Source organism: Mauremys reevesii, unplaced genomic scaffold (genome assembly GCF_016161935.1).
Source record: "Mauremys reevesii isolate NIE-2019 unplaced genomic scaffold, ASM1616193v1 Contig96, whole genome shotgun sequence".
Taxonomy (NCBI): Eukaryota; Metazoa; Chordata; order Testudines; family Geoemydidae; genus Mauremys; species Mauremys reevesii.
The window spans coordinates 232,842-246,061 of NW_024100913.1; the positions used below are offsets into that span (position 1 = coordinate 232,842).

The 13,220-nt window shown below is 56.1% G+C and overlaps 1 protein-coding gene across 1 annotated transcript in view; it reads right to left on the reverse strand.

Moving 5' to 3' along the window:
- LOC120395123 (1-phosphatidylinositol 4,5-bisphosphate phosphodiesterase gamma-1-like) overlaps positions 1-11,926 on the reverse strand; it is a 31,849-nt gene extending 19,923 nt beyond the window's left edge. Inside the window, exons 1-12 of the mRNA XM_039519294.1 lie at positions 11,909-11,926; positions 10,733-10,813; positions 10,255-10,289; positions 8,795-8,867; positions 7,993-8,094; positions 7,077-7,195; positions 4,997-5,082; positions 3,848-3,968; positions 2,994-3,162; positions 2,348-2,467; positions 1,756-1,863; positions 923-1,110 (exon numbers count right to left, since the gene is read on the reverse strand). Coding sequence (XP_039375228.1) covers positions 923-1,110; positions 1,756-1,863; positions 2,348-2,467; positions 2,994-3,162; positions 3,848-3,968; positions 4,997-5,082; positions 7,077-7,195; positions 7,993-8,094; positions 8,795-8,867; positions 10,255-10,289; positions 10,733-10,792 — 1,181 coding nt within the window. The 5' untranslated portion in view covers positions 10,793-10,813; positions 11,909-11,926. The remainder of the gene's footprint in view (positions 1-922; positions 1,111-1,755; positions 1,864-2,347; positions 2,468-2,993; positions 3,163-3,847; positions 3,969-4,996; positions 5,083-7,076; positions 7,196-7,992; positions 8,095-8,794; positions 8,868-10,254; positions 10,290-10,732; positions 10,814-11,908) is intronic.
- Positions 11,927-13,220: the final 1,294 nt, after the last annotated feature.

Sequence of the window (13,220 nt, forward strand, 5' to 3'; positions counted from 1 at the left end):
TGAAAAATCGGGACGGGGTGGGGGGGTAATAGGGGCCTATATGAGAAAAAGCCCCAAATTTCGAGACTGTCCCTATAAAATAGGGACATCTGGTCACCCTAGCCGGGCCATCCATACAGGGATGTTGGAGCAAGACACTGGCTTAGACAGTGTCACCATGTTGTCCCCTAGTGGATGGTGTAGGCAACTATTCCAGCTGGTCGCTCACAGCTAATGGTGCTATTTTCAATCCAGCAGCGGTGGGGGCGTGTGGTTTGGCTGCTTGCTCCTGGCTGATGCAGGTGGGAGCTGCAGGTATATGGCTGTGGTCCTTTACATTGGCTCAGGGCTTTGGGTCAGCCCACCTCCCCCTCACTGGGGCTTTCCCACGTGGAATCTATAAAGGCCAGACCCCTAGGCCCTAACTCAGGCAGAAGCCTCTCTGAAGTCAATGGGAGCGCGGTCTGTAATCCTGAGCCGCACTGGGAGGCCATCACCATGCCCCGAGAAGCACTGATCATCAGCCATCCTGGGGCTGGGGAATGATGTTGCGGACAGGCCTGGGAACCGCAGCCCTCGGTAGAGCCACATAACTGGGATAGCAGCAGGGCAAGCGTCCCTCCCCGACCCCACCCTGACAGGCCGCCTCTGGGGAGCCCAGTCTCCGGGATCTATTCAGGTCTCAGCCTCGCTGTTAGGCTGCCAATGAGGGAGAGGATCAACGCCCCTTCTGGTGGCTCCCGAGACTGGTCCAGTAGGAACCGGACTGAGGCCCACCAGCTTGTTTCACAGAGATGGCTGCTGTCATCAGATGGTAGCAGCTTTCCACCGCTACCACCTAGGACTGAAGGGAAACTGAGTCCCCAATGTGAGGGGATCACTGGTGCCGGAGGCAGAGGAGATCCTGTGCCCCAGTACGGAGGTCACCGCAGGAGGCTCCTACCAGAAGGAGAGGGTGTAATCTCCCACAAAGGTCTCGCTCTCCCGCACCAGGAAGGTGCCGTCCTTCCCACCCGTCTCGGTGCAGTACTCGTGCAGCAGCTTCTCAGCAATCTGGCGCCCGTCACGCCCCCCGCCCAGCTTCCCGTGAAACCACTTCTCGCTGAAGTGCAGCTCGTTGTTGTTAAACTCCTGGAGAGGTGCAGAGCCCGAGGACGAGACGGGCGGGGCAGGGAGAGACCAGAGAAATTCAGGGGGGAGAGAGAGAAGGAAAGAGAGACAGTGGGTTTGGTGTCATGTCCTTAATCACTTTGGCCACCTCTGGGGTGGAGCACAGCAGCAGTCTAACAGCGCACAACAATGCTGCCCAACAGTTTAGGGCAGGTAGTGAAGGTTCTCATGTCCCACTGAACCTGCCTGGGGATCTAGTCGGCAAAAGTTAATAGCCCCAACCGGAATCTGAGCAGGACCCTGAGGTTAATACCGTGCCTTGTGAAAAGTGAAGTGGGATATTTAATGGCCAGGAGTGGTCAGGACCTTGGTTCTGCATCTCTTACAAAAACACACATCTGTGCCCCTAACACCATTGGTTTAGCACTATCGGTGAAGGGCACCCCTCTGCTGGGTAACTAATACTAGCACCTGGGCTCTTCTTGGCCAGCTCCTCTCCAAGCATTGACCTGGTCTAACCCTCCTTAGCTGGTGAGCTGGGGCAGAAGCACAACCCAAAGGGGTACATGCAGCTGCAGGTACTTGGGTGGCTCTGTAGGTGAATCCTGAAGGTCTCTGAAGCACTGTCTGCCCCCCAAGCCACACCTTTTCTCCCCACAAACACACCTCTTTTTGTTCCACCTCTTCCTCATCCTCGTTGGACTGGTAGCGGGACGTCTCCTCGGAGTAATAGATCTTGTTGCTTGTCAGCACAAAGTAATGTGGGCTCCAGGTCTGCCGAGGAGAAAGGAGCATCAGAACCAGGCAGCAAGGAAGCCGGGGAGTGGGTACAGGGCAGGGAGGTGGCCAAGGATGTCAGCACCTGCCAGAGATCACAGCTGCTTGCATTGCAGGCATGTGAGTTCACCCCATGCTTCTTGCTGATGCCCCAGTAACCCATGGCCAGAACTTGTGTTGTGTTTCCACTCCAGTGAGTAGTCCACTAGAGGATACCAGCCTATTACTGCTAATGGGGAGCGGAGTCCCTCCTTTAGCTTACATGGCGGAGGTCTGTGATGAAGGTCCAGGGTTCAAGCCCTTCTAATGACCCATGGAGGGGATGGGACTGTGATACCTCCTTCCCCACTGCTGGAATCCAAGCATTGGTATTCCAGCCTGCACCGTGAGGCTCAGTTCCTGGTTCCACGTGCAGTCTATAGCCCCTTCCCTTGGCTGTTAGTTCTGGAAAGGGAGACCGAAGCCTGGGCGAGGCTCTCACATGGTCAATGGGGTCCTCAAGGTACAGGATGCCATTCTTGATGGAGTTGCTGATGTCATTCTCCGAGTAACTGGCCGTGGAGACTTCTTCGTAAAGGTTCCCTTCCACCAGCTTCTTGTGCTAGGGAGCGAGAGAGCAAACAAGAGAGAGGAGAACTCACACAGTTAGACTGACCCTTGACCTGTGCTACCAGCACCTGAGCCTGTGTCCTGTCTGCCATGGTGGATGTGTAACATCACTCAGCCGGGGCAGTGAAATGACTGGTCAGTTTCACTCCCTGTTTACAACTGGTTTCACTTCCTGGTTCTCCTGGCCCAATGCTGCTGCTGTTTGGGTTCACGGTACCGTGGGCAAAGGAGTCTGTTCTGGGAGCAAAAACGACTTAAATGACTGTGAGTGGCCAGGGCTGGTGGTTAGGTTTCATCTGGGAGGGAGATTCCCATGCATCTTTGTACTTTAGAGCTGGAGGCGGAGAAAGCTCACCCCAGTATGTTCCTGTAACCCCCAAACTATAGGGCTCTCCCACGAGCTACCCCTGCCCACACCAGGGCAAGGCTGGTGCGGACAGTTCTTGTACCGCCCCCCTCTGGACAGTATCAGAGAAGGACTGGGGGAAAGGGGAGAGGACAGGCCCTAAGTGCTGCACCTTGATGAGGATTTTCTTCTTGAGCTGGGTGGGGGAAGGCAACTCATCGGCGTTGATGTCCACTGGCTTGGTGAGCAGCATGTCCCCAAAGACCTTCTTGAAGTGGGAGGCCATGTTCCTCTGCTGGACGATGCTGCAGTGGTCCTCGATGGAGAGGATGATGGGGAACCTGGTGCGGGGGGGGGAAGGAAAGGCCAGATCATTCAGAATAGCAATCGAGAAAAGGCTCCAGATCACGCGCCTGCTCCTAGTGTAGCCAGGGGCAAAACTAATAGGGTAGAGCCCCAAAGGGGCTAACAGGAACTCAGAGCTCCATGGGACAATCTGGTAAAGACCTTGGTGTAGGGAAAGCTGGATTAGGGCAGAACCCTCGAAGCTGGGGAACACTCAGTAAATCAGGGCGTGACACACTCAACCTGGGAGTGCGCTGCAGGGAATGTATCCACGCCTTGGAATGGGCAGTGCGGCAGGGAACATGCCCAGACCCAGCAACAGGTTCTCACGATAAATACAGAACCAGCGAGTGCTGACCAGGATCAACAGGGAATATCTGGCTGCCACACATGGTTAAACAGGTTTCACCCTGGTCTCTAATAGTTGCAGACTGGCTTAAGCCCTGAAGCAGGAGGTTTCCACAATCATTGTTACCCCTAACTATGCGAACTCTGGACATTCTTGTTATCCATATAAATGTCCAATCCCTTTTTGAATCCTGCTAAGTTCAAGGCCTCATTGGCTTCCTGTGGCCATGAGTTCCACAGTCTCATTACATGTGACAAGCTCCATGCCCTTTAGCAGTTCCTAAGCAGCAAAGGGGCGACAAAGCCCCTGTAGTGCAGTGGGGTGGTCCTTACTCAGAGGTCACGAAGGCGTGTTCCTTGATGGTGTGCAGGACATCCAGGAATTTGATTTTGGAGGTGAGTGTGTGTCCGTGGTAGATGATTGGCAGGTCGTCTGGACCATCCCAACAGTCCACTGAGGGCAGAGATCGTTGAGTTGTTAACACTCCCCCCACGTGTGTGAGCATTTATCCCCGTACCCCACACACGTTCCCGAGGGACCATGTCCTAGCTCCCTCCTTTTCTGCACAGAGTGGAATGGACAGCACCACCTCTAGAGCCCATGGCCACTCACATGCATCGTCCCCAAGCGTCATTGTGGAGCTGTGCACACTTCATTGTCGCACCAGTACATGGGCACTTCAGGGGGGGACAAAGGGGTAGAAAACACACTGGCATTCACCTCTGAGACGCCAGATAACAGCACATGCTGTTATCTCAGTTAGCAGGGTCAAATGGGACTGAGCTAGTGAAAGAGGCTGTGGGGTTGGATGGGGGTCTGCCTGCCATTGATATGAAGGGACGGCAAGATCGCAAGGGTTCACCAGGTGGACTGAACGATCCTCAGCTGAGTTCCCATTGGGTCGTAGATCCCAAGGCCTGAAGGGACCATTGCGACCATCTGGTATGACCTCCTGCACAGCACAGGCCAGAGAACCTCAGCTGGTGATTCCTGCATCTGGTGGATTTTAAACTTCTCCCCAGGTTGCCCCAGAGGACAACGATCCAAGCATAACATCTCATGTTTCCAGGGCACCGGAAGGATCCCAGAACGATTCACCAAGAATTGCTGTAGCCACATCTGGGGTGAGACGGGGCAGCTGTTTGACTCCGAAGTGTAAGACAGAAAAGTGGGGGCAATTTAAAGGAACTACCCCTCACAGGATGCGGCCGAGGCCCTGGGCTCAGACCCACACATTTGTCCGAAGTGCCGAGGGAGTTTTGGGGAGTGGTCAGGAACTTGGTTTTAGAGATTCCCCCAAAGGATGCTGACTGCAATGGTAACTTGTGGGGGGAGGGGTGGCACCAGTGCCATTTCCTGCTGCCCTTTGGCAGCCCCCCACCCAGTCACTGAGCGCTACTCATGCTACTCAGCTCATGCAGTCGGACCAGCTCACAGCCGCTGACAGCAGCTCGGCCCCCGGCAAGGTTCAGCTCACTCACGCTCTATGCAGCGGCAGCCCATCCGGAGGCAGCGAGCGTAGGCTTCCAGCGAGGACTCACTGGAGAACTGGTCCCCAGTCAGATACCTGCAAAGAGAGCGAGAGGGCCTCTGAATCACCAGCAGCGCCTGGAGTGGGGCCAGACTGCAGGGCCTGGGGGTGCGACCGGGAGGGCTGGAGGAAGTGGTGCAGCTGCAAATCATGTGGCTCCCAGTCCATCTCAGGGAGCAGCCACTGCAGTTGGTGCCAGCCACAGACGGCGTGCCAGGGGAGCTGCCTGGTTCCTTGCCATGCCTGGGAGCTTAGTGCAGGCAGGGCCTTGCTGTTTCAAGGGCACCTCGCTCTGAACCCAAGGCCTGGAGCCCATCAGATGTCAGTGTCTGCCGTCCCGTGGAACCCCTGCTCCTGCCAGTGCCGCCTGGGCTCGGGAGACACATCCGAGGCCCAAAGCCACAGGGCCAGGCCCACAGCTGGTGTAAATCAGCAGAGCTCCATTGGAGCCAATGGGCCAGATCCCCAGTTGGTGTAAATGGGCAGAGCTCCATTGGAGTCAATGGGCCAGATCCCCGGCTGGTGTAAATCAGCAGAGCTCCGTTGGAGTCAATGGGCCAGATCCCCGGCTGGTGTAAATGGGCAGAGCTCTGTTGGAGTCAATGGGCCAGATCCCTGGCTGGTGTAAATCAGCAGAGCTCCGTTGGAGTCAATGGGACAGATCCCCAGCTGGTGTAAATGGGCAGAGCTCCATTGGAGTCAATGGGACAGATCCCTGGCTGGTGTAAATGGGCAGAGCTCCATTGGAGCCAATGGGCCGGATCCCCAGCTAGTGTAAATGGGCAGAGCTCCATTGGAGTCAATGGGCCAGATCCCTGGCTGGTGTAAATGGGCAGAGCTCCATTGGAGCCAATGGGCCAGATCCCCGGCTAGTGTAAATGGGCAGAGCTCCATTGGTGTCAATGAGCCAGATCCCTGGCTGGTGTAACTGGGCAGAGCTGCATTGCTGTAAATGGGCAGAGCTCCGTTGGTGTCAATGGGCCAGGCCCACAGCTGGTGTAAATGGGCAGAGCTCCATTGGAGCCAATGGGCCAGATCCACGGCTGGTGTAAATGGGCAGAGCTCCGTTGGAGTCAACAGGCCAGATCCTCAGCTGGTGTAAATCAGCAGAGCACCATTGGAGCCAATGGGCCAGATCCCCGGCTGGTGTAAATGGGCAGAGCTCCATTGGGGTCAATGGGCCAGATCCCTGGCTGGTGTAAATGGGCAGAGCTCCATTGGAGTCAATGGGCCAGATCCCTGGCTGGTGTAAATCAGCAGAGCTCCACTGGAGTCAATGGGACAGATCCCTGGCTGGTGTAAATGGGCAGCGCTCCATTGGAGTCAATGGGACAGATCCCCGGCTGGTGTAAATCAGCAGAGTTCCACTGGAGTCAATGGGCCAGATACCCAGCTGATGTAAATCAGCAGAGCTCCGTTGGAGTCAATGGGCCAGATCCCCGGTTGGTGTAAATCAGAAGAGCTCCGTTGGAGTCAATGGGCCAGATCCCCAGCTGGTGTAAATCAGAAGAGCTCCATTGGCATCAATGGGCCAGATCCCCGGCTGGTGTAAATGGGCAGAGCTGCATTGGAGTCAATGGGCCAGATCCCCGGCTGGTGTAAATGGGCAGAGCTCCATTGGGGTCAATGGGCCAGATCCCCGGCTGGTGTAAATGAGCAGAGCTCCATTGAAGCCAATGGAGTTGCTGGTTTAGCCCAGCCGAGACACTGGCCCATGTTTTCCAGTCCCTGCTTACAAGGAAATGTCCAGGAATCCCATGTCCTAGATGGACAGAGAAGTGGGGCAATCCCTGCAGAACTCCCAGGGGAGGCTAGGAAATCCCCTCCCCGGTCACTATTGCATCGCAGGCCAGAGCCCTTCTGGAGCTCAAACACCAGACTAGTGGCTCCCCAAGTCTGCAGAATGGCTCCTAGGGCTGCAGTGGGAGGCACCCGTTCGCTCAGCCCCTGATACCCCAGCCCTGTGCCGCTTTATCTTCGCCCCACCATGCTGGGGGCCCTTTGTCGGTGGGCTGACCCCAAGCTCTTACGTATTGTGGGAGGAGGAGATCCAGTAGTGGGACAGCGGGTAGTTCATCTCCTCTGGGACCACCCGCTCGTACTTGGCGTCCATGACCATGTTTTCCCTGGAGAACAGGTACGTCAGAAACTGAGGACAGAAGGAAAGCTGGTTAGAGCAACACAAGGCGGGTCAGGCTCCAGGACACCGGGGGTCACCCCAGGCAAAGGGGAGAGATGGGTGTGGGGCCAAAGCACTAACAGGAGTTGGGAAAGGGAGAGAAGTTGGTGGAGAAGACCTGCCAGCAGCAGAGGACGAGCTGAGGAACACAGTCCAGTGAGTACAGCTAGAGATGGGCTTCAGACACAGGGTCTGGAATGTGGACTTTTCCAAAATGTGAGGGGGAGGGGTTCTCTCTTTCAATACAACTGGCCTGTCTAAATACATGTAGTGCAATCACCTGTGGAATTCACTGCTGCACCTGCACACAGTCACCTGATGGAGGTGGATTTTGGAGCCAATCTGTAGCTGTGCCCCTTAAACAAGGATAATTCAAACCTGATGCTTCAGGGCACAAGGAAATCACCTGGAAGGGTCAGGAAGGAATATCAATCCCCAAATGTGCAGCACTGTCCACTAGCCAGATGGGTGGTTTATTGCGTCCTTTTAAGCCTCAGGCATTGGTCATCAATGGAGGCTGGGACAGCAGTCTATAAGCCCCCTTGGTCTGATCTGGCATGGCCCATCCTAACCTCCAGTCTGAAGTGTACATTGTTATAAATACACCTACATCCGTGTGCACCAATTCAACAAACCCTAACTAATCTAGAGACTTTATCGCCCCAGGTGGGAGTCTGAGCTCCGCTGGTGGGCAGAGCTCATGGAGTTGCTAAGGAGATGGCTGAGGCAGGAGGATGGGCTGGGATCCAGGGTACATATTCCCCTACCTCATCCAGCTGGAAGAAGGGTTCTGCCATGTCACTGAAGGGGTCCCTGAGGTAGCCACACATGTACTCCCGCACCTTGCCGATGTCACTGGCCCAGGGCTCCTAGGGCAGAGAGCGCAGAAGGCAGCTTTAGGGGGGGAACTGCACCGAAGGTTTGGAGGTGAAACCATGATGGGAATCTCAGATCTGCAAGATCAAGAGCCTTCAGACAGATGGAAGCTGACTGGACTCAGGGCCCAGGAGACTCACGACCTCTAGCTATGCACAGGGAGCATATACTCCCCACCCCCACCCATCACTGTACCTCCAGACTGACCTGGCCTGTGATGGATTCTCCTTCGCAGCTCAGCATGAGCTGTTCTGATGGTTAATCACCCTGCTGTTAAAAACAGGCACCTTCTTTCTGGTCTGAATTTGTCAGGCTTCAGCTTCCCCCACCCATCGTAGCTTTCTCTCTGCCACAGCTGGGCACACGCTGCCCTTCCCGGGAGACCACCATGGCCCCTTTATCCCATGGCCTCTCTGCTGAGACTGCCAGCAGAGGATGCCAGCTTCCGTGGTGTTGGGTCTCATGGTCTATCGGGAAGAGGAGAGAGATCCACCGGCTGGACAGCCATTGGATGAGCATGACTTTAGGTTACTAGCAGCCTGGGCTGGCTTTGAGGTAGCCAGACGCTCTCTCAGACCAGCGGCAGTCATGAGAATTTCTGCTATCATCCACTGCATGCCAAGCGGTGCCTGGCAGAAGGGCTCGCAGTCCCTCAGCTATGACAGGGTATTGGACGTGCGCCTTAGCGGATACCTTCTGGTCGTGCTGCAGGAACTTCTGGAAGTCGTACAGTGTAATCTGGCACAGCTCCGCCCGGTCAACGTTCCTGGGGAGGGGCAGGGAGCCGGTCAATGGGAGGGTGTGCAAGCCGGATATGCCAGTCTCCCCCCACCAAACGAGTCAGGCACTGAGTGTATCTCCCCCATACAGATACCTAGTCCCCTTAGTCCCTCCACTATTCCAGCTCTTCCCCCACATCCTCACAGCTTTTCCAATGAACCTGACTTGCACTCGCCTGCCCCTATTACTCCAGCTCAGGGCTCCCCTGACTCAGATCTGCTGATGCCCCTCAATCTCGACCTGCAGCCCCCTGCTACCCCAGCTCTGGGCTCCCCACACACCTCTGCCAGTGCCCCTCAGTTCTAACCCGCAGCCCCACTACCCCAGCCCTGGGCTCCCACACACAGCTCTGCCAGTGCCCCTCAGTTCTAACCTGCAGCCCCTGTTACCCCAGCCCTGGGCTCCCACACACAGCTCTGCCAGTGCCCCTCAGTTCTAACCCGCAGCCCCCGCTACCCCAGCCCTGGGCTCCCCACACACAGCTCTGCCAGTGCCCCTCAGTTCTAACCCGCAGCCCCTGCTACCCCAGCCCTGGGCTCCCACACACAGCTCTGCCAGTGCCCTCAGTACTAACCCGCAGCCCCGCTACCCCAGCCTGGGCTCCCCACACACAGCTCTGCCAGTGCCCCTCAGTTCTAACCTGCAGCCCCCTGCTACCCCAGCCCTGGGCTTCCCACACACAGCTCTGCCAGTGCCCCTCAGTTCTAACCCGCAGCCCCCCCGGTAGCCCAGCCCTGGGCTCCCCACACACAGCTCTGCCAGTGCCCCTCAGTTCTAACCCGCAGCCCCCCGGTACCCCAGCCCTGGGCTCCCCACACACAGCTCTGCCAGTGCCCCTCAGTTCTAACCCGCAGCCCCCCCGGTATCCCAGCCCTGGGCTCCCCACACACAGCTCTGCCAGTGCCCCTCAGTTCTAACCCGCAGCCCCCCGGTACCCCAGCCCTGGGCTCCCCACACACAGTGCTGGTGACATGCCCGAGTCTTGACCCACAGCTACCTCCCCAGACGCTGATCTCAGTGACAGCATTAACCCGAGCACCCCAGTCATTGCCCTGGAGTCATTCTGGTTTAATCACTGTGTCCGAGAGTAGAGTCCTGCCCGTTCTTTGGGGATCTAATAGGGTCAGAGTCATGTACCAGCCCATTGTGTCCCGGGCTCAGCTTCACTGTCCCCATCTCTGGGAGCAGGGACAAGCAGAGTGTGGGTGCCCAGTGGTCCCCTCTGTGTGCTGCGGTGGGAGCAGACTTGTGAAGAGACCTCTTGGCTCTGAGTCTCGTTCTCACACACACACAGTGAGCCAGGCTGACCAGCAGGCCGGTGCCCCACCCGGGGCTCGGGCTGGATCTGACAAGGGGGGATCTTTGGTACTCACCGCAAGGGGAAGGAGAGCTCCAGCTGCTCGATGACCTGGAATGCAAAGGGGGGACACGGGCAGGTTAGCCAGCGGAGAAGGTGCCACCTGCAGGCTGGATGGGGACTGGAGGAGGAGGCCCAGGGGGCCTTTGTCTAGAGTCTTGGAAAGCATCAGGCACAAGGCATCTCAGGGCCTGTGGCAGGAATCTGAGCTGCCCCTGGGACCTGCTGCACTGGCAGCAGCCTCCCCTCACTGACTCACTCTAGATGGTCTTCCCCATCTCCTGTCCCTACAACAAAGCCCCCCACTCAGCCAGTTCTGGGGGGCTCTCTCCTGTGGCATGCCAAGTACATTTAGAGTGCTGGAGAAATGTCCATTAATAGTGACGGGCAGCACCATGACCCCACTCTGGCCTTCCTTTCCCATCCCCGGGGCTGGGCCCAGCTGCAGGGTCACCCCAGGCTAGGCAGAGTCACCGAGGGCCCCAACTTCTTACCGATTTCTGAGCATCGAACATTAGATTTTTGTAGAAGTGAGTGAAGTGGGTGAAGGCCATGTCGCTCCTGGCTTCCACTTCCTGTCGGGAGGAAGGAGAGAGACAGAACCTGGTGAGAATGGAACGGGAGGCAGCAGACCCCAGGGCTGAAGGATCTAGGAAGACTTCAAGCCCCTGGTGCAGAAGATGGGGAACAAAGGCCTCTGGCTGAAAGCATTGGCTCCAGCGGGATTCCCATGCTGTACCGCTCCAGCTGGGGGCAGCTTGAGTCAAGTCCGTGGGCCATGCGGAGCCCAGGGAGATCTACAATGTGGCCTGCAGCAACCGTCGGGCAGTCCCTGGGGATTCCAGGTCCCAGGATGCAGTGCTACATTCTGAGCCAATATTGTAATCCTGCCTCATGTCTAGAGATGGGCTGGCCGGATTATTTGGAGGGGAGGTTGGAATCGTTGGATGGGGAATGAGCAGCAAATGTGATTGGCCAGCTCTAGGAATGGACTACGATCCTGTGTTTTCCTGTAACTGTCCCTTAGTAACAGGGAGTGCAGGAGGAAGGTACAGATAATCCAGTACAGGCCAGGAGCAGAGGGGCTTCCAGAGAGACCACTTGCCCAGGCGGCATCAGCTGCTCGTTAATGTTAATTGACTGAAGACACCCCTCAAACACATAGCAAAGGAAAGGGAACATAAGAGAACATAAGAATGGCCACACTGGGTCAGACCAAAGGTCCATCTAGCCCAGTGTCCTGTCTCTGACAGTGGCCAATGCCAGGTGCCCCAGAGGGAATGAACAGAACAGGGAATCATCAAGTGATCCATCCCCTGTCGCCCATTCCCAGCTTCTGGCAAACAGAGACTCGGGAATGGGCAGGAGATAACCCTTAGAGGAAAAGCCAATGGGACTGAATGGAGCAGGAGACCCTTTCTCTTGGCTTCACTGCCCATCCTATAGAATTCTATAGCTGGGGGAAGTCCCTGTTCAATTCTATAGGGCAGCTCAACACCTCCCTCCCCACAGGAAGGTCGATTCTATAGGACTTCAGAGTTGGTTCTGGTTGGTTCTACAAATCTCTACTGGCTTCCCCCCCATCCCATTCTAGAGGCCTTGTCTATAAAGGATGGGTCAGAAAAGGAGAGATAAAGGGGGGGAGGAGGAGACCGCGGGAGTGTTCTTACCACAAGCTTGTCCCAGGAACCTCATATTGGGCACCCGGTAGTTCACCTGGGGCAGCATGGCCTTCAGATCCTTCACCGTGATACTGCAAGACACACAAAGCAGGAGCCAGGCCTCAGAGCGGGACATGTGGGAGCCCTGCCTCTCATGCAGGCTCAGGGCCTCCAGCTGGCCCCATGGGCTTGGGGCCTTGAGCAATTTCACTCTCGCCCTTCTCCCAGATGAATCTTCAGGAGAGCAAGGGCCTGTTTCCATGAGAAAGAAGAGGGGTCAGGGGCCGCAGGCACTCCAGCCCCCATGGCTCCAGAGCTGCCAGGCATTCGCTGGAGCCCCATAGGTGGTTCATTCAACCTGTGTCTCCCCCAGGGAACTGAACTCTCAGTTCACTGAACAGGGGCTGGCCTCCAGACTGAGCTCGCCCTCAGGAGGTTCCAAAATCGAATCACTTCTGTCTGTGCAACTCCCTAGTGTGGACACACGGAAATGGTGTGGTTTGAGTGGCTGCAGCTCGTGTCACTTAGCCTGGCTGGTACGGAACAGGGTTTGTTCCTGAGCTAGCTGAACACGTGCAGAGCAGATATTGCGTTCAGGGATAGTTCGTTTATTCCAAATAAACAAAGGTGAGCCACTGTAAGAGGTGAAGTTCTAGGCACTGGGAACGCCCAGGTCAGACAGACTGGTCTGAGCAAACCTAGGGATCTCCCATTGCTCATTTTAAAATCTGAGTTACTTAATCTCCTCCTACGAAGGCGGGACTAAGAGGTATTTGTACTAGAATGACACCATCTACTGGGGACGGAGAGGAGAGCAGTTCAGAAACCTGAGAACTAAGACTGATACCTGGAAAGCAGGTCTGGCGGACGGACCAGTTGGGAAGACATTCAACCCTCTGTCTGATTTTGGGCCACACAGTTATTTTGCATAGTCCTCTTAAAAATACCAGCAGCCAGAGGGGTCCTTGCTGCGTACTTGCCGTGAGGACTGTAGCCACAGAATCATAGAAGATTAGGGTTGGAAGAGACCTCAGGAGGTCATCTAGTCTAACCCCCTGCTCAAAGCAGGACCAACCCCAAATAAATCATCCCAGCCAGGGCTTTGTCAAGACGGGCCTTAAAAACCTCTAAGGTGGAGATTCCACCACCTCCCTAGGTAACTCATTCCAGTGCTTCACCACCCTCCTAGTGAAACAGTGTTTCCTACTATCCAACCTAGACCTCCCGCACTGCAACTTGAGACCATTGCTCCTTGTTCTGTCATCTCCCACTACTGAGAACAGCCGAGCACCATCCTCTTTGGAACGCCCTTCAGGTAGTT